General features: G+C 36.3%; 2 protein-coding genes across 2 annotated transcripts in view; one reads left to right on the top strand and one right to left on the bottom strand.

Moving 5' to 3' along the window:
• The first annotated feature begins 15,063 nt into the window (after positions 1 to 15,063).
• The window catches only part of LOC138317611 (kin of IRRE-like protein 1), a 224,807-nt gene continuing 215,455 nt past the window's right edge, over positions 15,064 to 24,415 (top strand). Inside the window, exon 1 of the mRNA XM_069259394.1 lies at positions 15,064 to 15,260. The gene's annotated coding sequence lies outside the window, so the exon portion shown is untranslated. The remainder of the gene's footprint in view (positions 15,261 to 24,415) is intronic.
• On the bottom strand, positions 17,568 to 18,144 carry LOC138319482 (uncharacterized). Its single transcript, XM_069262637.1, has 2 exons — positions 17,773 to 18,144; positions 17,568 to 17,657 (listed from the first exon to the last, which is right to left on the bottom strand). The coding sequence occupies exons 1-2, from the start codon at positions 18,142 to 18,144 to the stop codon at positions 17,568 to 17,570; spliced, it is 462 nt and encodes a 153-aa protein (XP_069118738.1).

The raw sequence follows: 24,415 nt of genomic DNA, 5'->3' as shown, positions 1-24,415 counted from the left end.
CTGTAGGCCAACACTATATCTGTAGAGACAACACTATATCTGTAGAGCCAACACTATATCTGTAGAGACAACACTATATCTGTAGAGACAACACTATATCTGTAGGCCAACACTATATCTGTAGGCCAACACTATATCTGTAGGCCAACACTATATCTGTAGGCCAACACTATATCTGTAGGCCAACACTATATCTGTAGAGACAAAGGCAACACTATCGTAGCAATCTGTAGGCCAACACTATATCTGTAGGCCAACACTATATCTGTAGGCCAACACTATATCTGTAGGCCAACACTATATCTGTAGGAACACTATATCTGTAGGCCAACACTATATCTGTAGGACAACACTATATCTGTAGGCCAACACTATATCTGTAGAGACAACACTATATCTGTAGGCCAACACTATATCTGTAGGCCAACACTATATCTGTAGGCCAACACTATATCTGTAGGCCAACACTATATCTGTAGAGACAACACTATATCTGTAGAGACAACACTATATCTGTAGAGACAACACTATATCTGTAGGCCAACACTATATCTGTAGAGACAACACTATATCTGTAGGCCAACACTATATCTGTAGAGACAACACTATATCTGTAGAGACAACACTATATCTGTAGGCCAACACTATATCTGTAGGCCAACACTATATCTGTAGAGACAACACTATATCTGTAGGCCAACACTATATCTGTAGAGACAACACTATATCTGTAGGCCAACACTATATCTGTAGAGACAACACTATATCTGTAGGCCAACACTATATCTGTAGGCCAACACTATATCTGTAGAGACAACACTATATCTGTAGGCCAACACTATATCTGTAGAGACAACACACTATATCTGTAGACCAACACCTATATCTAGCCCTAGTAGACAACACTATATCTGTAGAGACAAACTATATCTGTAGAGACAACACTATATCTGTAGAGACAACACTATATCTGTAGAGACCAACACTATATCTGTAGGCCAACACTATATCTGTAGAGACAACACTATATCTGTAGGCCAACACTATATCTGTAGAGCCAACACTATATCTGTAGAGACAACACTATATCTGTAGAGACAACACTATATCTGTAGAGACAACACTATATCTGTAGGCCAACACTATATCTGTAGAGACAACACTATATTATCTGTAGGCCAACACTATATCTGTAGGCAAACACTATATCTGTAGAGACAACACTATATCTGTAGAGACAACACTATATCTGTAGGCCAACACATATATCTGTAGGCAACACTATATCTGTAGGCCAACACTATATCTGTAGAGAGACAACACTATATCTGTAGAGACAACACTATATCTGTAGGCCAACACTATATCTGTAGGCCAACACTATATCTGTAGGCCAACACTATATCTGTAGAGACAACACTATATCTGTAGGCCAACACTATATCTGTAGAGACAACACTATATCTGTAGGCCAACACTATATCTGTAGAGACAACACTATATCTGTAGGCCAACACTATATCTGTAGAGACAACACTATATCTGTAGGCCAACACTATATCTGTAGAGACAACTATATCTGTATATCTGTAGAGACAACACTATATCTGTAGAGACAACACTATATCTGTAGAGACAACACTATATCTGTAGACCAACACTATATCTGTAGGCCAACACTATATCTGTAGAGACAACACTATATCTGTAGGCCAACACTATATCTGTAGAGACAACACTATATCTGTAGGCCAACACTATATCTGTAGGCCAACACTATATCTGTAGAGCCAACACTATATCTGTAGAGACAACACTATATCTGTAGGCCAACACTATATCTGTAGGCAACACTATATCTGTAGACAACACTATATCTGTAGGCCAACACTATATCTGTAGACAACACTATATCTGTAGGCCAACACAACACTATATCTGTAGAGACAACACTATATCTGTAGGCCAACACTATATCTGTAGGCCAACACTATATCTGTAGAGACAACACTATATCTGTAGAGACAACACTATATCTGTAGGCCAACACTATATCTGTAGAGACAACACTATATCTGTAGGCCAACACTATATCTGTAGAGACAACACTATATCTGTAGAGACAACACTATATCTGTAGGCCAACACTATATCTGTAGGCCAACACTATATCTGTAGGCCAACACTATATCTGTAGGCCAACACTATATCTGTAGAGACAACACTATATCTGTAGGCCAACACTATATCTGTGGTCCAACACTATATCTGTATTGAGGACACATTCACTGGAACCTTCTTAAACTGTAGGAACTTGAGATTCCATAGAATAGCATTACAGAAGATAAGGAGCCTGCCTTAAATCACATAAATTAATGCTTTGCTATTGGGATTTTTTAAGTTAAAGAATTCCTCTCAAGGAATGTTTGTAAAACTGGGCCAAGATCATGGATGTTTGGATCAGTCCAGTCCAATCCTTATACAAGCCAAGCATGTGTGCTGGGATTATATTAATTCCAATTAAGCAGGACATCCATATCTGTCTGAGATCAAATAATGTGAGTTTGAGAAAATGTAGTTACTACTTTCCTTAATATATAATTGCTCCTTTCTTTTACGGTTTTGTTTGTTTTACATCATTTTATCATTTTTTACATCAATGCTCACTCTTTTGAAACACATGGTCACATTTTCTTGTACTTTTATTGAGGTTTTATTGATGAATATTTTCCTCTATTCTTTTTAATATGTCAGGATGTTTTAGCTCCATCCCTCTCATTCTCTCTTTCATGCTATCCTCTATATTTGTTAAAGATGCTCCACCGCCTACAGAGCATAAATAATATTCATCAGTTTAACAACAATTGGTGTTTAATTGTGTATATATATGTCTAATTAACACAAAAAATATGAAATAATTTATTTTGCCTTTGTTGCATGCACACTCAGTACTTCATTCCATATAGGACATAGTGCTACGGAATTTTTTCGAGATGCAATTAATCATTTTTAATATTTTTGTCTTGAAATAAAATTAGTTCAAACTTTAATGGTGGTAATGGTGTAAAGTAATCAACTTTTGTAACTGAAGAAAAATACTTATTCATCTGCTCCTGTTTTTGTTAAAAAAATTTCATTTGACAGCGGTGGAGCATCTTGAATATGTTTGGATTATTTTAGATCCTCCCTCCCCTCTCTCGGTCTCTTTTTGTCTCTCTCTCTCTGTCTCTCATTCTCTCTCTTCTCCCCCTCTCCCTCCCTCCTCTCTCTCTCTGTCTCTCATGCTATCCTCTATATTTGTTAATATGTTTGGATTGTTTAAGCTCCTCCCTCTTTCTCTCTCTTTCTCTCTCTCTCTCTTCCCCCCTCTCTCTCCTCCCTCTCTCTCTCTCTTTCTCTCATGCTATCCCCCATATTTGTTAATATTTTGTTTAAGCTCCCTCTCTCCCTTACACTTAAGAATTCTCTGTCTCCTGATTCTATTTGTGTACTTTTAGGAATTAGACAGGTTTTGTCGTTTGAGTTTGTCAATTTACGGTCGATATCTGTAACCGTAATTTGAAGTAATGTCCATTTTTGGGATTGTAAATAGTCTTGTTAATTAGTATGGGGTTTGTAATTACAGTGTAATGAATGAATGAGGACAATTATCCCCATAATTTCTCTGTAATTAACTATTTTTATGGATATTTAAGAAGCAAATGAAAATCTCATGAATATTGGATTGTACTAAGTACTTTATTGTGTTACAGACTTGTGGGTTGTTGGTGAGCTCGTACTTTTACCCATAATAATGCTGCAATACTCGATTCGATGTTACATCCACCCTGGACTATCACCTAGTAAAACTGAAGGCAACAAAAGACACAGGTAATTTGATCAGTTATCCACAACGAAGTGTGTTATGGACTAATGGTACACTGTCGTTGGTTGTGTTGCTTGGATGTTGGGCTTCGCTCTCTCTGTAATCCTTAAAGGATTTGTCTCTGCAGGCCTGTGATCATATGATTGGTCAGTTTTTTTCTCCTGAACTGCCTCCATGTTTACTTTGTTGGAGGGATGGATATAACATCAGTGATGGTAACCCTTATAAAGTATATATATATATATAAAGCTGTGATTGAAACAAAACAATTCGGGGCATTCAACATGATAGCTTAGAAATGATAAATTGATGCAGTTTGAATATGATATAGCTTACCTTACAGTATTAATTGTGACTTGTTTAAAGGTCATACATTCCAGCCAAATTTTGTCACAGATTTGATAGTGTGATTTCATATTACACATAACCTATGTCGCTTTACTGTGTGGAAACCTCTGTATTATATAGTTGGGACATCCTTATAAAATCAGAAAAAAAAAATAAAAAAAAAATTGAACTATTGGTATAGGGTCGAAGGTCATAGATAGGTCAGAGGGATCAAGATAAACTGTATATCAGTATTTTAGACAGATGATTCCATACAATTTAGTTGGAGATTAACCACCACTGATGAACAGATTAATTATCTCATAAATCTACTACATCTTAAGCATGTAAAGAAATCAATATTGGTTTTAGTTTGACCATGAATGGCTTCAGACTGTGGCCCCAGGTCTAAACCACAGACACCATTTATATATACAGTGATGATCCATGGGTGTACACATGTGGTGTAGATATAGTGTAGTAATCTTTTGTTATAGTAGGTCAAGGTCACATCATGTCAAGGTCGTCAGACATTCAAGTATCTAAATTTACCTACCAAAGCATTTTCTACTGTCTCTAATTATAATCTGTTAACAATACTTGGTCAAGGTCATAATATCAAGGTCATCAGACCTACAGTTATTTAATCAGAGTTACCATAGTAATTTGTCTGAAATTTGTTTCAATATTACCTGGTCAAGGTCACAATGTCAAGGTCACACTATTTAAAACAGTTGCTGTTGTAATCCTGTTGTAATGTTTGTTTTCAATTACCAAATATATAATCTCAGAGTTTACTTGATCAAAGTAATATTTTCAAGGTTGCATTCAGCTTATATTTTCCAGTTTTATCATCAAGGCCAATGTCAAGGTCATCCTATCACTTATATATTGAGCTGCTATAGTAATCCAAAAGTTTATGTCATGTATTAACCCCTTGTCTTACTTGATCAATGTCACCTTTATTTAGATCAAATTAAAGTCATACACATTAATTTAGTCAATGTCAAAGTTAGCTTATCTATATATAACTATAATTGGTCAAGGTTAAGGTCAGTTTATTTATATATAGCTGTGATTATTGCACTGTGACCATTAAGTTGAGATGTTGTTATTATTGAGCTATGATGCGTGCTGTCGGTCCCTGACACTGATTAGCTTGATATAATAATTACTTTATTGGATTACTAACTCTATCTAGCTATATATTGTGTGTGTTTGTTGTGTCAGGTATTAAGTTACCTCCCCTGAGTCTAGGATTAGGTCACTTGGTGAAGGAATATGTATTAACTTTATCTCTAGGGAAACATCATGCTCTCCTGCCACATTCCTGCCAAAGTTTGTAAATAAATCAATATGTTGTATAAGTTGTCTCCCCTGAGGGGAGCTCTTCTCTATATATTGATATCCTGCGTACCATTGTATTCTGCAGTATAGATTACTCAGGTCTATGCAATGTAGGTATTATTTGATGGATATGAATCCCATTACCAATTAAAACCAATAAATTAATTTTAGGGTATCTGACCTTCAGGTCACCGTGACCTGATACCCATTAAACTTATACATGGTCATGCACTCAGCAGTCAGGCAAATCCAGAGTACTATCTTCCGAATTCCTAAGGGGGTTTCCACTTGATGCAAATGGTGAAATGAATAATTTTTCCCAATGATGGGAGAGAAGCCCTAAAAATCCTATGTATTTGCCACTATCGCATATGAACCGACACTGTGAAGTGACCATACTTACACATTTAAATTTCAAAGGGCCACCAATAGGGATAAGCTGAAATTTGCCTGAAATCATATTAATATATGGTCCTCCGAGTCTTCACTACTTTATTTTAGGTCTTTTTGGTGTTACAATTTGGTCCAAAATCCAAGATAGCTTTCACTGAGCCGCCATCTTGAAAAATGGATCAGTGTGCTATAGGTGTAAATTGGTAGGTACATATATAGTTACAGAGGTTTGTTGTTAACATCCTGGCACATAATTTTCAGAATCACCTCACTTCATATGAATAAATTTATGATGCAATATAATTAGATAAGGCTTTCTATGGTCTCTTGTAATGTGATCTGATGGTCTTTTCATGAGGTGTGAAGAGTCTTGTGTGATATTGTAAAACATGTAAATAATATATTAATTAATGACAAAGATAGATTTTTGGTAACGTGATAAAAAATTCTAACCTATTTCAAAAAGTGTATCTCCAATCTAGAACTTTAAAGGGAAACAATTATACATGGCCAAATGACTTCCTCACAGTTTTTTTGATACATTGTTTTGGTTTTAAGATTTTTAGGCCTTTTAATTTTCACCTCTCACAGCCTGCAATAAAATCTTGAGGTTTTAAGCTCTTCAGGCCTTTTATCTTGTATTCCAACAAAGTAAAAATCAAACAAAACCTATAGACATAGTTGCTAGCTGCATACTAAAGCATTTGATCAAATAATGGAAATAAAAGTCTACGATAAATTTATAAAGACCTAAGTAAGGTATGATATAGTGTTCTGTCTATCTAAGATGTTTATGTATAAAAACAAATTCATTTTCCAGGACATGATGGAGTGACGTTCGACCAAGTTGATTAAATTTAGTTTTCTTATGTCTGGCACCACATTAGCCTACAATCTTGTGTACCTCACTTTTAAATCCTGTCCTGGCTTGATTGAGTTATCTCCTTTTTTGAAAATTATCTCCCTTTTGTGAGTTCATCAGTCTAGACTGGACTTTTATCACCATTTTATCCTATATTTCATACAGACCGTGTAGAAACAGAATATGTTTTTGTTGTAAATATCTTTCCTATGGGAATTAAAGCTTTTCAATTCTTGCTCACCACTTTCTTATCCTAGCCCAGCCCAGAGGACATGGCTGTGTATTAAGAATTGGTGACCTTTACCTGCACTATTGAGAAACAAATTCTGTTTAAATTTTATTATTTTTTTTTGTATGTAGTTTACCTCCCCTTGGGACATATTTGCTTGCTGAAGCACTTGCCCAACTTTTACGGTACAAAGATATGAGAATCCTATCCTAACTTTCCAACAATTTATTCCCACCTTTTCCATCACATAGTAGATTTATATGATCAAATATGTAGATATCAGTTATCCTCCTTCCAGAACAGAGTTATTTACCTCTTGTTACAGAGTTATCTCCCTCTGGATAGAGTTGTCTCCCCCTGGGTACAGAGTTATCTGGGTAGAATTTTAAAATCATGATTAGCCTTGGTATGGCTGTCTACATTTTTTTCTGCCTTTGTACACAAGGTGAGGTCTTTGTAAATTGATATATTTTCCAATTTACAGTGAGATTGGGAGCAGCAGTCGAACCATTCCTTCACATTGTTACTATGGCAATTAAGGTGAGTGCATAAGCTACCATGAAGGGTACATACTACAAGATATGTAATATTTCTGTATAAGATATATCCAAACTGTCCTCATATACAATGCTCTTTAGCTATTTCCTTGATTTTAGCTGTAATTCTATAGCAGTTTTTTGTTTTGTATAAAGAAATGAATTCTTGGTTGAATGAAGGATAAATGCGGTATTCTGGTAACTTTTTGCTATTTTAGTAAGTGAATAAGTGTATGATGATGGCCCAAACAATTTATTATGTTACCATGGCCTTGGAGGTTTCACTCACTCATTATTGATTGGTTAAAAGAAAAGAAATGGGAATTCAGGGAACGGGAACAAATTTTGATTTATTTGGCAATTTTTGTCGATAGGACAGGAACGGGACACACAGACAGATTTCCATTTAGATATTCTATCTCCAGCTCGTTCTGCTTCGTCCACCTCTCTCCCTACGTCCTTCGTGCCATCCACAATCTGCCTACATCACATGGCACAAATGTTTTTGACTGTTTACTGAGCATGCTCACGATTCATTTAGTCTGGTTTCATTACTGATCACATGGTTCCAATACTTACAATGACATGTTCTGATGATCAAAGAATAAAATGATACTCCATATCACTTTGTGTAAAATTATGTATGCAGAATTTGTATAATATTATGCCAGTTAGGGCTGGGTATTGGAAGGTCTAAGACGATACGATATATATCAACAATACACTGAAACAATACACGATACATATTGATGATATACTGGACCTCCTTTTCAAATTCAGTTGACCATTATGTTTTGAATATTGTGATAATAAAAGACAATTTTGATAAAACATTCTATACCCTGGAAAAAATCTACCAAATAATTTATTCGGTTTATCATCTGTTTTAATTAATTTCTGTCAATTCGTATTCTTAGTTATGGAAAGGCATTTCTAATCCATCTAGGTGACACAGATGCTTTAAACACTTCCATTTGATTGAAATGCTCTTACATGAATGATGTTTTAGAACAAATTTTGTTTAGAATTTCCTATTTCTATAACGAAAACAGTAGGTTGAGTTGTTAAAACGATACAGCGATATAAAGCATGTTTGCGTATCGATATTCGATTTGCTACTGAAAATTGATATGTATTGGTATATCGATATATTGATCCAGCCTTAGTGCCAGTTGTATGGAAAAAACAACAACACAATATTTAGAATATAAAAACAATTGTGAATGAAAACAGGCTGTTGTAAAATGGTTGCTGGATGTCCTTATTTAAATTTCTTCAAGCTCAAAAGAAACAAGTTTGAAAATTCTCGAGGAGTTTTTTCTCATATATCGATGTTTTATTGCTATTTTACTACTATAGTTTTACATCATTTTAAAATAATTAAAAAAAAAAAAGCAAACACAGGTCAATTCTCCATACATGAAAATTGTGAAATACATGATATTTTCGACGCAAATTCCATAGTTTGTATCTTTAAAAAATAAATCAGCCTAGTTTCTGAAATTTTTTTTAAAAAGTGTACCAAGAAAAAAGTAATTTTGTTGATAATGTGACGTAACAAGGCTTTATTACATAGCCATGCAATACAGCTTCTGGCAAAATGAGTTTATTCCCCGAGACCAGCCAGTATCACACCTGTAGGTATGAGAGACCAGACAGTATTACACCTGTAGGTATGAGAGACCAGACAGTATTACACCTGTAGGTATGAGAGACCAGTCAGTATTACAACTGTAGGTATGAGAGACCAGACAGTATTACACCTGTAGGTATGAGAGACCAGACAGTATTACACCTGTAGGTATGAGAGACCAGACAGTATTACAACTGTAGGTATGAGAGACCAGACAGTATTACACGTGTAGGTATGAGAGACCAGACAGTATTACACGTGTAGGTATGAGAGACCAGATAGTATTACACCTGTAGGTATGAGAGACCAGACAGTATTACACCTGTAGGTATGAGAGACCAGACAGTATTACACCTGTAAGTATGAGAGACCAGACAGTATTACACCTGTAGGTATGAGAGACCAGTCAGTATTACATGTGTATAGGTATTAGAGACCAGCTAGTATTACACATGTAGGTATGAGAGAGCATCCAATATTACATGTGTAGGTATGAGAGACCAGTCAGTATTACATGTGTAGGTATGAGAGACCAGCCGGTATTACACCTGTAGGTATGAGAGACCAGACAGTATTACACATGTAGGTATGAGAGACCAGCCAGTATTACACCTGAAGGTATGAGAGAGCATCCAGTATTACATGTGTAGGTATGAGAGACCAGTCAGTATTACACGTGTAGGTATGAGAGACCAGACAGTATTACACCTGTAGGTATGAGAGACCAGACAGTATTATACCTGTAGGTATGAGAGACCAGTCAGTATTACACCTGTAGATATGAGAGACCAGCCGGTATTACACCTGTATATAAGGGTGTAGGTGTCTGACAACCTCTACATGTACCACTAGGCCATGAAAGAAAGGAGGTATAAGTCATTCTACATCATACTGCATCTCAAGTCCATGATGGCTGAGTGGTTAAAGTGTCTAACATTCTACAACTAGCCGTATACTTTGAAGTTAAGTTACTAAGGAGTCCGACTTGTATACTACTTAGAAGTTGAGGTGTCAGGCATTTTAAACCACAAGTCTGCCTCTTGTTTAGGACAACCTTTCATTTGACCACAAGTCTGTGCCTGTTGGCTAGGACAACCTTTCATTTGACCACAAGTCTGTGCCTCTTGATTAGGACGACCTGTCATTTGACCACAAGTCTGTGCCTGTTGGCTAGGACGACCTTTTATTTGACCAAAACTCTGCATCTTGGTAATAAGGACGACCTTTCATTTGACCACAAGTCTGTGCCTCTTGGTTAGGACGACCTTTTATTTGACCACAAGTCTATACCTCTAGGTAAGGATGACCTTTCATTTGACCACAAGTCTGTGCCTCTTGTTTAGGACGACCTTTCATTTGACCAAAAGTCTGCATCTTGGTAATAAGGATGACCTTTCATTTGACCACAAGTCTGTGCCTCTTGTTTAGGACGACCTTTCATTTAACCACAAGTCTATACCTCTAGGCAAGGACCTTTCATTTGACCACAAGTCTGTGCCTGTTGGTTAGGACGACCTTTCATTTGACCACAAGTCTGTGCCTGTTGGTTAGGACAACCTTTCATTTGACCACAAGTCTATGCCTCTTGTTTAGGACGACCTTTCATTTGACCACAAGTCTGAGCCTTATGGTTAGGACAACCATTCATTTGACCACAAGTCTGTACCTGTAGGTGAAGACGACGTTTGATCTAGGAGAATAAAGCTAATAGGTGTTAACAGAAGTTATAATTACAAGTCATGAAAACGGTTATATTTCAGTATTTATTGTCTTATCAAAAGTATGTAAAGATTTGTTTAAATGAGAGGGGTACCAGTAAAAATGGTTCTAGGCTTGGTGTAGGGTAAGTGACTAGAAGACATCAGGTCTGGATCTAAGGTATAGGTTTTTCTTTGTTTGGAGAAGTTGTTACAAATGGAATGGTTTTTCAATGATGTCAGATGGTTCAGATAAAAAAATAAAACATGAGGCCTTTAATTTAGAAAAAGGGGAAAATGGTAAACTAGATGAACTGTGTGCATCAGGAAATTGAAAATTACTGAAAACAAAGATTACACCAAAAAAATAACCTTCTCAGCCGATAGATACATGTAGGTAAAGCTGTGAGGAACATTGAAATTGGAAAGTGATTTTTAAAGGAATAACCTTGGGAAGCTACGAGATTGTCACTGGGAGGCGTATGTTCATTGTAAGAAACGGAATCTTATCTCCGAAACATTTCCGCTGGAATTAAAATACCTTTTACCTTTACAAGTCTTTCCTTGGCTTTCTTCATCAATCACATGATTGGATCCTCATCCCGGTGTCGACTAGTGGTCGAAAGCCAGGCTGGTACAGTGGCGGTTTTTGTACCATTATTTCTTATCTTAGAAGGAGTTTTATAGAGAGTAAAATGTGTAAGGTGTCGGCCATCTTACTAAAATTCTTCCTTTAAATGGCTTACATGAGGAAGAGAGTAATGTGTGAAACATTTTACAACTACATGTAGTGTAACAGAAGAGGTAAAAAAATGTTGTTTATTTTAACTTTCTTTGTGTTAAATCTCAATGTAATATTCTGGGCTGAGACACTTTATACTGATATGCCCTCATATATTCAAATGTTAACCCAGAAGTGGAGGACTTGTGGTAATATGTCTGGACATCTTAACCACTCGAACACCTTGGCCCCTAAAGGTACCAAGCAGGACACCCTAATTTTTACATATTGATTCATTGATATAATAAGCAAAGAAATTGAGGTCTCTATATATGTATGTATGTGTCAGAAAATGATATTTTGTTATTTAATACATAGCTTGACATTCACCCAGATGATGAACTTGTCATTTTAGTTCTATATTGACAGATGCTGGGTTAGATGTACTCTGTCATTTCTGATGAATTTCTAGATGACTTTTTCTGGAACCAAACCAAGATTCACCTCCACTGCACGAATAATTACTCCTAATTTACATGTGTCCGTGGGCATGAATAGTATTAAAACATATATTGTATAATCACAGCAGTTTGGACTGGCTTTATATTACAGTTTAAGTAAAGACAAAAACTAACATTTTGTTAGTGTCTTTTCAAGACTGCAAAGTAATTTGTATTGATTAGGCAGATATACAAAACTACTTCTATACCATTGATTGACATTTCCTTCCTTGACAAATATTCTCAAGTTTAATCAATTTTGGTTGGCTTTCATCCCGTCAGGAAACCACCAGGCCAGTCAAAATACATTTAGCATTGTTGGATATCTAGCTCAGCAAAACAGCAGTAATAAAAAGTGTGCAGTGTGATGTGTTGACTTTTGAGTACCAGTAGACAAATAGCTTCATGCCACCATGAAATGTACATTTCGATACTTTGGTCCATCTGAAGTGTTGTTCATTTCAATTCTACATAAACAATGACATATTAGGTTAAAAAGCAAAGCCATGATTCTGGCATTTGATCTGGCTTGAAAAATTGCTTTTACAAAGAAAACAAATTTGCTGAAATAGCACATCAAATTTGGAGCGTTTCCTGAACAAGGAGCGTAATTCTTGAACATTGGTTATATCTGTCTGTATTTGAACACATTCTCTGTTAATGTGTTATTAACACATTATTTTTTGGGATTTATTTATTGACGTATTGTTAGTTGATGATATGAAACATCTTTGTTTCGCAATCAGAGTAATTAATGGTGAACTTGACAAATGTAAGGATGCCGGTCCTATAATTATCTATACTGTACTGACTTGGGTACAGGTACTATTACAATTACAGGAGTTTTCAAACTTTCAATCTAAGTGTATTTTCGGTAAAAAGTTTGATTAAGAACAACAAAATACTTCAAACTAAACAGAGTCTATTAGTTAACAAAGTTTAGCTGTATTTCTAATAAATCTGAAAATTATTTGAGTTGATCTTGTTTTGTTTCTGAGATTTAGATTTGTTTTTACTTATGGTAGGTTAAATTTTATGATCACTGATATATTCATGGAACAAGTCATAGATGATAAAAAAACCTATCCTTGCTGCCTTACCAAGGTTTCCACCTCAATTTCCTAACAAGGAAGAACAATCTTTAACATCAAATTATTTAATTTGAATTGTCATTAGCTGTCAATGAAGGCGTGAATGTAGTCGACTTTTTCTATACATCCTTTGAGTGTGACGCCAAATAAACATGTTTACTGAGACCACCTGTTGCCTCCCATTGTACACAATGTACTGTCGGTATAATGCTGGTCCAACGCTAAATATTGACAATATTTACACTATATATATATCTAGATCTGTATTTTATGTTCGTCTGAAACATCAATAACTTAACACATTCTTACAGACATTAACTATACCAGACTGTAAAGGACAGCTGACTTACCTAATCCTAGATCTATACAGACAACCTGTCTATAGTGACCACCTATATCTACTGACCACCTGTCTACACTGGTCACCTGTTTATAATCATTACCTATATATAGTGACCACCTGTGTATACTGACCACCTGTGTACATTGGTCACCTGTTTATGATCATAACCTGTCAATAGTGACCACCTATATATACTGACCACCTGTCTACACTAGTCACCTGTTTATGATCATTACCTGTCTATAGTGACCACCTGTATATACTGACCACCTGTCTACACTGGTCACCTGTTTGTGATCATTACCTGTCTATAGTGACTGCATGACTATAGTGACCACCTGCCTACAGTGACCACATGTCCCTGCAGGTAGGGCGTTTGAATTGTACCTGCTGCCCCTATTGCATGATCGTAAAAGGCGACTAAATTTAGGATCTTATCTTTTCTCTTCTTCCTAACTGACTTTATCTTTCCTAATGCCTCCCTTGGCACCGCCTCACTTTTGGCCTTGAGTTGAGCGTTCGCCCTTGTGAGGAAGGCTCTGGGTTCTGTCCCCTGGCCGAGACACACCAAAGTCTATAAAAGTGGAAGTTACTGCTCCTGCTTAGCGCTCAGCATACAGGGAGTGGGACGACTGGTTCGTCCGTTGTCAGTATAATGTGACCGGATGGGGTGTGTTGCTTGGTGTCTTCGGCGGCATGCTTCAGTGATATAGCACTATAAAAAGGGCAACAGTTCCACTATACAAGAAGACACAACACGAACATACCGCAGTCTCCCAGTACACTCACCTCGCACAACATACACGCAACACACCGCATACATGGGAGGCCGTCCTTACATGACCATAGCTGTTAATAGGACGTTAATAAATCAAACAAACAAACAAACAAACAAACAAACAAACAAACCTCATGTCTACAGTGACTACCTGTATATTGACCACCTGTATATATTGACCACCTGTCTATAGTGGCCACCTGTTTATAGTGACCACCTGTTTGTAGTGACCAAATGTTTAAAGAGATCAACTGGCTAAAGTGACCACCTATTTATAGATTATTTCTTTATTAGGATCTTTGTCTCATTAAATTATGAAGATTTTGTATTAAGCTGATGTCATGATTTTTTCATGTGAAGTCCTTTACTGGTGAAGTGTTGGTATTGTCCAGCTGTCGTACAAATCTACCAGTATTAGTCAATACAAAATTATGTCATTAGGTGACTTTTAGGTCTTATTTTTTAAAAATGAATTTCCAGATCAAACGTTAGCTTTATGATATTCAGTGCTATAGAAAACCTGATGGGTTTAGGTGAAAGTGTGGCTGTTTGCTTAGTAAACTTCTCCTATCATGGCGATTTAATCTTACAAAATTATTAGTGTACCAACTGTTACATAGGAAAATGTGTACGGGACAAAGTCAATAATACGGAGCCTCAATCTCAACGCTGGATAGTTCTCAGTTTCATAAGCTCTGAGATTTGTGTATGATGGAAATGATTCAAATACAAATAAAAAGGGGATAGAGAGATATTGATATGGGTAATATCCTTGGAGTTTTCCACACTGGAGTGTACGATTATCGAGACATTCACTGCACATTTCTGTCTAAGTGTTGTTGATGACTGATTGTCAATATTACCGTGTTTGTATGGTAGAGCAGACGTTACCCTGGTGACAGTTGCCGAGGCTGATTTACCCTAGGATACTAGGAAAGGTAAGGCCACCTTCATTATTTGTTTATAATACGAAGGTTATGTTGTTCAGATGATTTTGAATTTTGAGAATCCTAATCATCTGAAACTTTGCGAACTTACTTATTTCAGAAATCCAAAGTTAATTGTCTGGATGATGAAGTTCAATGTCCCGTTAATAGTCAGTATTGCCTTCTTTGATGTACGCGATGCGTTTGGGCTACTCTTGTCCAATTATAGTGCTATCTCACTGAAGCAATACATCCTTCCTGTCACATTATATTGGCAGATTTACTAGAGCAAACCAGACATCCCAATCTGTTTATACTTAATGTAAAGCAGGACGAAAAGCTATTCATTTTACAGAAAATGGTGTAGCTCTCTCAGGAGAATACAGATCAAATCCTAAAGCCTTTGGTTTCCTCTAAATAACTATGGAAACAGAAGGTGACCAATCTGGAAGGTGACCAATCTGGGCCATACTTTCTCTGCCTTACCATTTCAAAGATAGGCACATAAGTTAAGATATTGAGGTTATCTTCTACCCAAAGGTTTACAAAGGGACAGAAGTGGCCCTTAACAGGGTACACACCTCCCCTAGTGTTTCCTAGAACACATCAGTACTAGCCTGTGTTAAATTGTACTTTACAAACCTGACCCAGACAACACGGCGGATACCAACATTTACTTTACTGGCTATATCAGAGGATACTGTTGTTGACCGTTACAGAAATTCCTATAAATTGATAGGGCTCAAGTGGTATTACTATTGAACGGCCGAACTGACGCGTGCCGGCGACTTTTTAGGCCCTGAGGCTAACTGGCCCAATCAGTAGCTAATGTATTGATAGAGTCGCTGATGTGAGTCGGAATCGCTAAGGCGGTACCACTATTTTGTGTTAGAGAATTATGGTCCTATAAGATCTTTATTCATGTACTGCGAGCTGAATCGAGGGGTATAATGAAGATTTTCTATGATAAGTTTGTTTAGTGTGTCTACTGGACAGTACCTGGTCTCCGAGGTTGGACAGATTTATACTTAATCATTGGAATTACATTGGACAAAAGGAGGACAAAGTGGCAAACAGAAGGTATTAATATAAACCAAAACTTTAACACTTACTGCCTTACATAGGCATAGTTTTGTGAATGTTTCCATAAATACTATATCATTTGAGATCTTTTATGATAGCATTGCAAAGAAACAAATGAGATATTTGTATCAAGGGAACATTTGAGTGTAAAATATAGGGAGATCAAGGGGAATACATCCATTCAAGGAAACTAAATCTATCTAGCAGATGTTACTATGGTAACAGATAAATATAAAGGAATACAGTATCAACATCATAATGCTAATGTTTGATCAAGGGAAATAAATCCATTCAAGGGAGATAACTGCTACCATGTTAGATAACAATATCAAGAAAAATAGTTATTAACAGCCAAGGTCATTTAAGAATATGCCAGGTTTCTGGAGGAGGTAATCCGGAGTACTCTGTGAAAAAACACAGACTAGCGATCAGTACCTTTGCAACTATACCAAATGGGATTCAAATTCTCGACCCAGAGGTGGAGGGCCTGTGGTAATATGTTGGGTCATTTTAACCATTTGACCACCGTAGCCTCTTGCAGTAATAAGGAGCTGACATTCTGTGATGTTGGAGCCATATATAGTACAATAATTATTACTGTATGCTTATTTATCAGTTTTTTTTTTTATTTGACTATAGTTGATTTTCACAGATTTACTTGTATAACTGATGGATCTATGGTTATTAGCCTCGGATATGTAGCATATTGCAATGTGGGTTTTAAATATTTTTGGAATTTCAAGAAGCTAGGTCACAAAGGCACCAAGTTCTGGTATTTTTTCATAGTTTTATTTTAAGGTCTTTTAAAGATAAAGAAAATTACAAAAGGGAGATAACTTTGTTAGAAAAAGCACCACCATTGTAGGGTGATAACGCTTTGTTAAGGATGGATTGGCCATGTTTGTTCATCTTTACCTGTTTTGCTGTCCATGAGGAACGTAATTCCACATTTAAGTTTGAATGTAGTGACAGTAATTACATTGTTCACAGGCTAATTAACACTAAATAAGATTGATTTTACAGTAAAATGCTCTCAAACACAGAAACATGGTGGCTCTTCTTCCTAATTGACAGATTCAATGGGCCATGAGAAATGTGTTACACAATAACTGTGGTGGTTGGTAGTGACGAACGTTTGGGAGATGTTGCTGTATTGAATTTCGGCACTGCAAGAAGTATATTGTATCTGCTTCCCCATGGTGTGTCCATAAAAATCAGCTAAGCTTGAGGACTATTTTAAAGAAAGTTCTCCTTTGACACTTCGTCATGTTGGACCTTGAACTCAATGTAAGCCTCTGTGAGCAGGCTTTTGGTTATGTCCCCGGGCTGAGACAACATTCATAGTGTAAATTTATAATTTTTTAATCTTTCTAACCTGATGAATGTCTAAGTGAAATAGTTTATAAAATTGGAAGTGTCTGTTCCTGTGTCGGTCAATGACCTGGGTGTGCTGGGGTGTGCTGGGGTGTGCTGGGGTGTGCTGGGGTGTGCCGGAGTTTGCCAGGGTTTGCCAGGGTGTGCTGTGGTGTGCGGGGGTGTGCTGGAGTTTGCCAGGGTGTGCTGTGGTGTGCTTGGGTGTGCTGTGGTGTGCGGGGTGTGCCGAAGTGTGCTGGGGTGTGCTGGGGTGTGCTGGGATGTGCTTGGGTTTGCCAGGGTGTGCATGGGTGTGCTGGGGTGTGCTGGGGTGTGTTGGAGTTTGCTGGGGTTTGCCGAGGTTTGCTTTACTTTGCTGGGGTTTGCCAGGATGTGCTGGGGTGTGCTGGGATGTGCTGGGGTGTGTTGGGGTGTGCTGGAGTTTGCCAGGGTTTGCCATGGTGTGCTTGAGTGTGCTGGGGTGTGCTGGGGTGTGCAGGAGTGTGTTGGGGTGTGCTGGGGTATACTGGGGTTTGCTGGGGTGTGCTGAAATTTGGCGGGCTTTGCTGGGGTGTGCTGGAGTTTGCCGGGATTTGCTGGGGTGTTCAGCTCAGTTTGTATGGTAGTATGATTCAGTGAGATTGCACTATAATATAGGCAATAGTCTCACAAACACAGGGAGACACAACACGACCAAACCAAATATAGTACAGCAGTCTCCCCAAACACAATGCTGGGGATGAAGCACAACGCATGAATAGCTAGGTTTAATTCTACTGAACCTTGTGTACAGTATGTAAAATTCCCTGATGAAGCTAGCTATTTCAAACGTCAATTTTTCAATGTGTCTACAAAGTTAATTTGGTCTAGGCTTTCTAATTTCAAATTTTGAAATGAGAAGAATGTCATGTGATTTGTCAAGTTAAGCATTGATTTGTTCATGTTGGACCGTCACAGCTGTAGGAGAGATAATTAAGGGCTTCGTCAACTGTTATTGGAAATTCTGGTGTCAGTAAGTTAGGTTTTAATAGACCTATCTGTTACATATCACAGTTACAGCAGAGAATTACCGTAAATATCCATCAATACACTAGGTTTTAATAGACCTATCTGTTACATATCACAGTTACAGCAGAGAATTACGGTAAATATCCATCAATATGTTAGGTTTAATAGACCTATCTGTTACATATCACAGTTACAGCAGAGAATTACGGTAAATATCCATCAATATGTTAGGTTTAATAGACCTATCTGTTACATATCACGGTTTCAGCAGGGAATTACTGTAAATATCCATCAATATGTTAGGTGTAATAGACCTATCTGTTACATATCACAGTAACAGCAGAGAATTATGGTAAATATCCATCAATACATTAGGTTTTAATAGACCTATCTGTTACATATCACAGTTACAGCAGAGAATTACGGTAAATATCCATCAATATGTTAGGTTTAATAGACCTATCTGTTACATATCACGGTTTCAGCAGGGAATTACTGTAAATATCCATCAATATGTTAGGTGTAATAGACCTATCTGTTACATATCACGGTTTAAGCAGGGAATTACTGTAATTACCAACAAGTATAACATATTCTAGTTGAACATACCGCAGAAAACATGAGCTAACATTGGTTCTTTTCAAAGTTATGTTTTAGTGACAAGGCCATTGTTTTATTATTATAGTTATATTGAGTGTTTTGACAGGACCTGTTAATAAAGTGATATAAGGATTGTAAATAAAGTGATATTCATCTTCTTTAGCCTCTATTTAACTTTCCGTATATCGAATGAGGTGGTCGCACTCGTAAAAAATATCAAAGTTTCCACCTCATGAGATGAAATATTACTGGTATTCATCGAGAAACAAAGAATATTCTATTTATTACATTTGCTTTTTTGCTTCCATTTCGGAACACCACCACTAGTTCCACCAAAATTGTTTGCCCTTGCGATTACTACGCCGTATTTAATATGATTGATATTTTCACTGGAGTGAAGTATATCGCTTTTATGTTCACCGTAAAATCTTAAATTTCACTGCAAAAATGTAATAAATATGTATATACAGTGAATGTTTTAATCAAAATGGAAGAAATATATATATAAGCATACGTAAATGGGGTAAAAAGGTTTTGGAATGTTTAATGAACACTTTACTTACAAGTAAAAGGTTTTAGGTCCATACAGATACTACCAGGGCTTCTGGCTCTTTTGAAAATGGTGAAGCGGTTGGTGTTTCACTTTACTCTTATGACGCGATGATTTAAAATGATGTAAACAACACCTGGCTAAACCCTTGTGAATATCAATCTGTTCATAATGATTCCTCTTTTTCATTTTCTTTGTGTGTATTTCTGTATTTTGACAATGTCTCATGGGCACTATGACACATATGAACAATGTTGACATCCTTGATATCTTGGTCTGAGCAGGATTATTTTTACAGACTGACAATACCTCCAGGATGTGTTATCTGGCATGTCCTGTTTAATAGTGTAAATGTTTCGATGTGTTTTTTCCCTCCTATCTGTTTTTCCTGCCTTAAATTTGGCTTTGAATATGTCATTTGTGACAGCTATTTAAATTGCCAGACATCTAGAATCGTCGCATCACATTTCTTTAAGTCTTTGTCAGCTGAAAATTGTACAAAATTACGTGAAGTCCACATCATGGTAAACCATGGCAAATTGTTATCATGGCAAATTGTTACCATGGCAAATTGTTATAAAGGTAAATTGTTACCATGACAAATTGTTATCATGGCAAATTGTTATCAAGGCAAATTGTTACCATGGCTAATTGTTACCAAGGCAAATTGTTACCATGGCAAATTGTTATCATGGCAAATTGTTATCAAGGCAAATTTGTTACCATGGCAAAATTGTTACCATGTCAATTGTTATTAAGGCAAATTGTTACCATGTCATTTGTGACAGCTATTTAAATTGCCAGACATCTAGAATCGTCGTCATCACATTTCTTCAAGTCTTTGTCATGCTGAAAATTGTACAAAATTACGTGAAGTCCACATCATGGTAAACCATGGCAAATTGTTATCCATGGCAAATTGTTACCATGGCAAATTGTTATAAAGGTAAATTGTTACCATGACAAATTGTTATCATGGCAAATTGTTATCAAGGCAAATTGTTACCATGGCTAATTGTTACCAAGGCAAATTGTTACCATGGCAAATTGTTACCAGCAATCAAGGCAAATTGTTACCATGGCAACTTTTTATCAAGGCAAATTGTTTCAAATGTTACCATGGCAATGGCAAATTGTTATCAGGCAAATTGTTACCATGGCTAATTGTTACCATTGTCAAAATGTTACACATGTCAAATGTCAAAATTGTCACCATGGCAAATTGTCACCATGTCAAATTGTCACCATGTCAAATTGTCACCATGTCAAATTGTCACCATGTCAAATTGTCACCATGTCAAATTGTCACCATGTCAAATTGTCACCATGTCAAATTGTCACCATGTCAAATTGTCACCATGTCAAATTGTCACCATGGCAAATTGTTATCAAGGCAAATTGTTACCATGGCAAATTGTTACCATGGCAAATTGTTACCATATGGCAAATTGTTACCATGTCAAATTGTTACCATGGCAAATTGTTACCATGTCAAATTGTTACCAATGTCAAATTGTTTACTATGGTTAATTGTTATCAAGGAATTGTTACGACATGTTGTTACCATGTGGCAATGGTAATTGTTACAATTGTTATCAAACATTTGTTACCATGTGGCAAGTTACAAGTAAATTGTTATCAAGACAATGTTACAGGTGTACCCAGTGGTTCCTATATACATTAGAATTTATTGAAGTTTTATTCTGAGAGAAAGTTATACTAGACTATTGTTTTGAGTTGATCTTTGGATGCTGCTCCATCAGTGATCGGGTTTGTCCATTTTCTTACCGTATCTATATTACTGATGATCACCCATGCCTGGTAATAAGTCCACATGTGCCCTTTACAGTTAAAACACTGACACATTCAAATAAAATGTAATATTTTACATTGTTATTTGTTGGGGTTTAAGGAATAATTTTGCTTAACATTCTATGAACAGTCTGGATCATGTAAGGATGTACCAGGTCCAGGAAATAGATGGTAGCCAGAGAATCCAAAGGAAAGTCACCAACCTACAGCCAAAACTGGCTATTGAGCTTGGTCACTACTCTCTCATTTATTTGTTGGGGATAGGGATGGGTGTTAGTGCAGGAAGAAAATATATGTCATAACACTATTGTCAGATTCCCATCCTCTATATCAGTTATAGTGGCTCTTTTCTATAGAAGCACAGAAACAGTTTGACCCGAATCTTTAATTGTCAAGGACAGAATGTGTCAGTATATTGGACAGATTGGGTACATTGGGATGTCCATAAAATGTGTTTGATTATCAACATATTTCTTCACCACCAAACAATTCAGCTATGAACATTATCAAATTATTTCAAATATAATTGAAATGTTATAAGTGTTCCTTTGTGTTATTATTGGAGTTATTGCCCTTTTTGCATTTCGTCTGTATGGCGCCGCACTTGCTCAGGGTCTTGTAGGAATTGATAACACAGATTAGTTTCCGAATTTTTAAAATCATTGATGGTCATGATAGGGATGGTTTGTGGTACCGCCATTTATTACGGAGGAAGCATTGTCCCTTCATCGTGACATATGGATGGTTTGGTCTGGAAATATTTTTACAATTGAAGAAAAGATAATTATGTGTCAAGTGGTAATGACAGGGTAAATGATAAATCGTTTGTCAGAGACAAAGTTTTCCAATAAATCCTCTTTAACTCGCCAATTTCAATAATGGTTATGTTTTCAGTTGTGTCTTTGATATTCTTTACTTTTTTTATTCTGTAATATTTTAACTTTTTTTCTGAACACATTTGTTGAATAAGTCTTCTCCTATTCCTCTTTCAAACAAACAGCAATTTACTAAACATTATATCTAAAAAAAAAAGACTTAAGATCAATTCTGAGCTTAATTCCTAAGATTATTTCTTCTGTAATGTAATGTACATAACAATCCCTGTATAGATTATATAATGCTGGTTTTTTTTTTTAGTTTTGACAGAACTAATGTATATATATACACATGGGTAATGGATGTTAATGCAGCTAATGGATAAACACTTTCCTAGAATTGCCAGAATATAGAATTTATGACTTGGAGATTAAAAATTCCTACAATGTTTGGCTGTAGGTAGTTAACGGCTAGCTGTTTATAGTTTTCAAATACTAGTCCTCTAGAGGGAGAATATATATAAACTTCAAACAGTATAAATATCTCTTTCACAAATTTACGACCTCTTGGCCATCTTCAGGTACAAAGAAACACAAGAAAAGCTAGGTGAAATCCATCTTGAACCTTTTGATGTAGTTTATAGTTTTATTTTACAATAATTTAAGTTTTCAGTTTGTTTCTATGTATAGATTTATTCTGTAGGTATTTTCGTATCTTTATCTCTCCACCCTGTTCCTGGGTCTTTTCACATTATTGTTAAAATTTTCCGGTAACAGGGGCAGGGCAGGTGACCAATGAAAATTGATTGTTTACTTTGGATACAAATGTTTCCATTTCACCTGGGAATAAACAGATGTACCTGAGTAAATACTCGTTACAGGTGTTGTATTACCTGTCCTGTTTACATAAACTTCTCTAAGGTGTGAAGTCGACGTTGATGAGAACAAAGATAAATGTTGTATCAATAAATTATAGTCCACTACAATTCTAGCTATCGATTTATTTCAATAATTGAAAAAAAAAGACTTTATTGAAATTTGAGCGTCTGATATTAATGATTTTAACACGTGACAGTTTATTAATCATCATTTTAATGTCAATTTAGTTATCAGCTGTATATAGTTCTCACAATGGAAATGAAACCCTCAATATTTACGGTAAATAAACAATGATTATAAGTGCCATCAGACTGACCAAGGACATCATCATTTTGCTTTAAAACAGAAACAGAAGGTGGTAACAGTGTGTTAAGAGTTGTAATGAACATTCAAGGACACCGCTGAGCTACCTGCATGGTCACCAATGATCGACCCAGTCCAATCCCGCTACATATTTGTCCTATTTGAGGAATCTGTAATTTCCTAGAATAGATAGAAGATAAGTTTGTCTGTATGTAATGATAATTACGCAACAATTTAGGTATCATGATGTAATCTGTTTGACATGACAATATGGCTGCCATCTTCAATAATAATTACAACATTGATACATTATCGGCTCAGTTTAAACCAATTAAGTTTGTAAAAATGATGGGTCACAACATGGCATCTATTTAAAATGTATATAATCAAATTAGGTCAAACTGTTTAAAAAAATCTCAACAAGGTATGTAGTGTTTTGTAAGTGATATTTATCTGGTTGACGTTGCCAGCATTAATAGACATCACGATGGATTAATGGTGAAGCCCTCAAGCCTCAAATCCTCGTGTTGGCTCAAATACACATTGATTTTTTGGCCAGAATTTTTGAAAGCGTCCTGAAATAGCGCCCAGATTTCAGGATGTGATAAAGTTTGGTGGCGTCATTGTAATCTCTAATTGGGAATCGTAACTTAACAACTATCAGGTTACGTCCACAGAAAGGGTATTTTTTTCGGCTATCCTATATGATTGATCAATTTATTACAGGACCTTGTTTCTCTGTCGTAAATGTTGACAAGTTAAGA

This window comes from Argopecten irradians, chromosome 3 (assembly GCF_041381155.1).
Source record: "Argopecten irradians isolate NY chromosome 3, Ai_NY, whole genome shotgun sequence".
Taxonomy (NCBI): Eukaryota; Metazoa; Mollusca; class Bivalvia; order Pectinida; family Pectinidae; genus Argopecten; species Argopecten irradians.
Note: the sequence above shows the minus strand (reverse complement) of the source record. Positions and strands in the feature narration are given on the sequence as shown.

Excerpts from the sequence above, each read along its gene's own strand:
- LOC138319482 (XM_069262637.1), bottom strand. The coding sequence starts at position 18,144 with ATGGCAAACCCTGGCAAACTCCAGCACACCCCAACACACCCCAGCACA. Across the intron at positions 17,658-17,772 it reads GCACACCCCAGCACACCCAG|CCCGGGGACATAACCAAAAG; the intron begins GTCATTGACCGA and ends ATGTTGTCTCAG.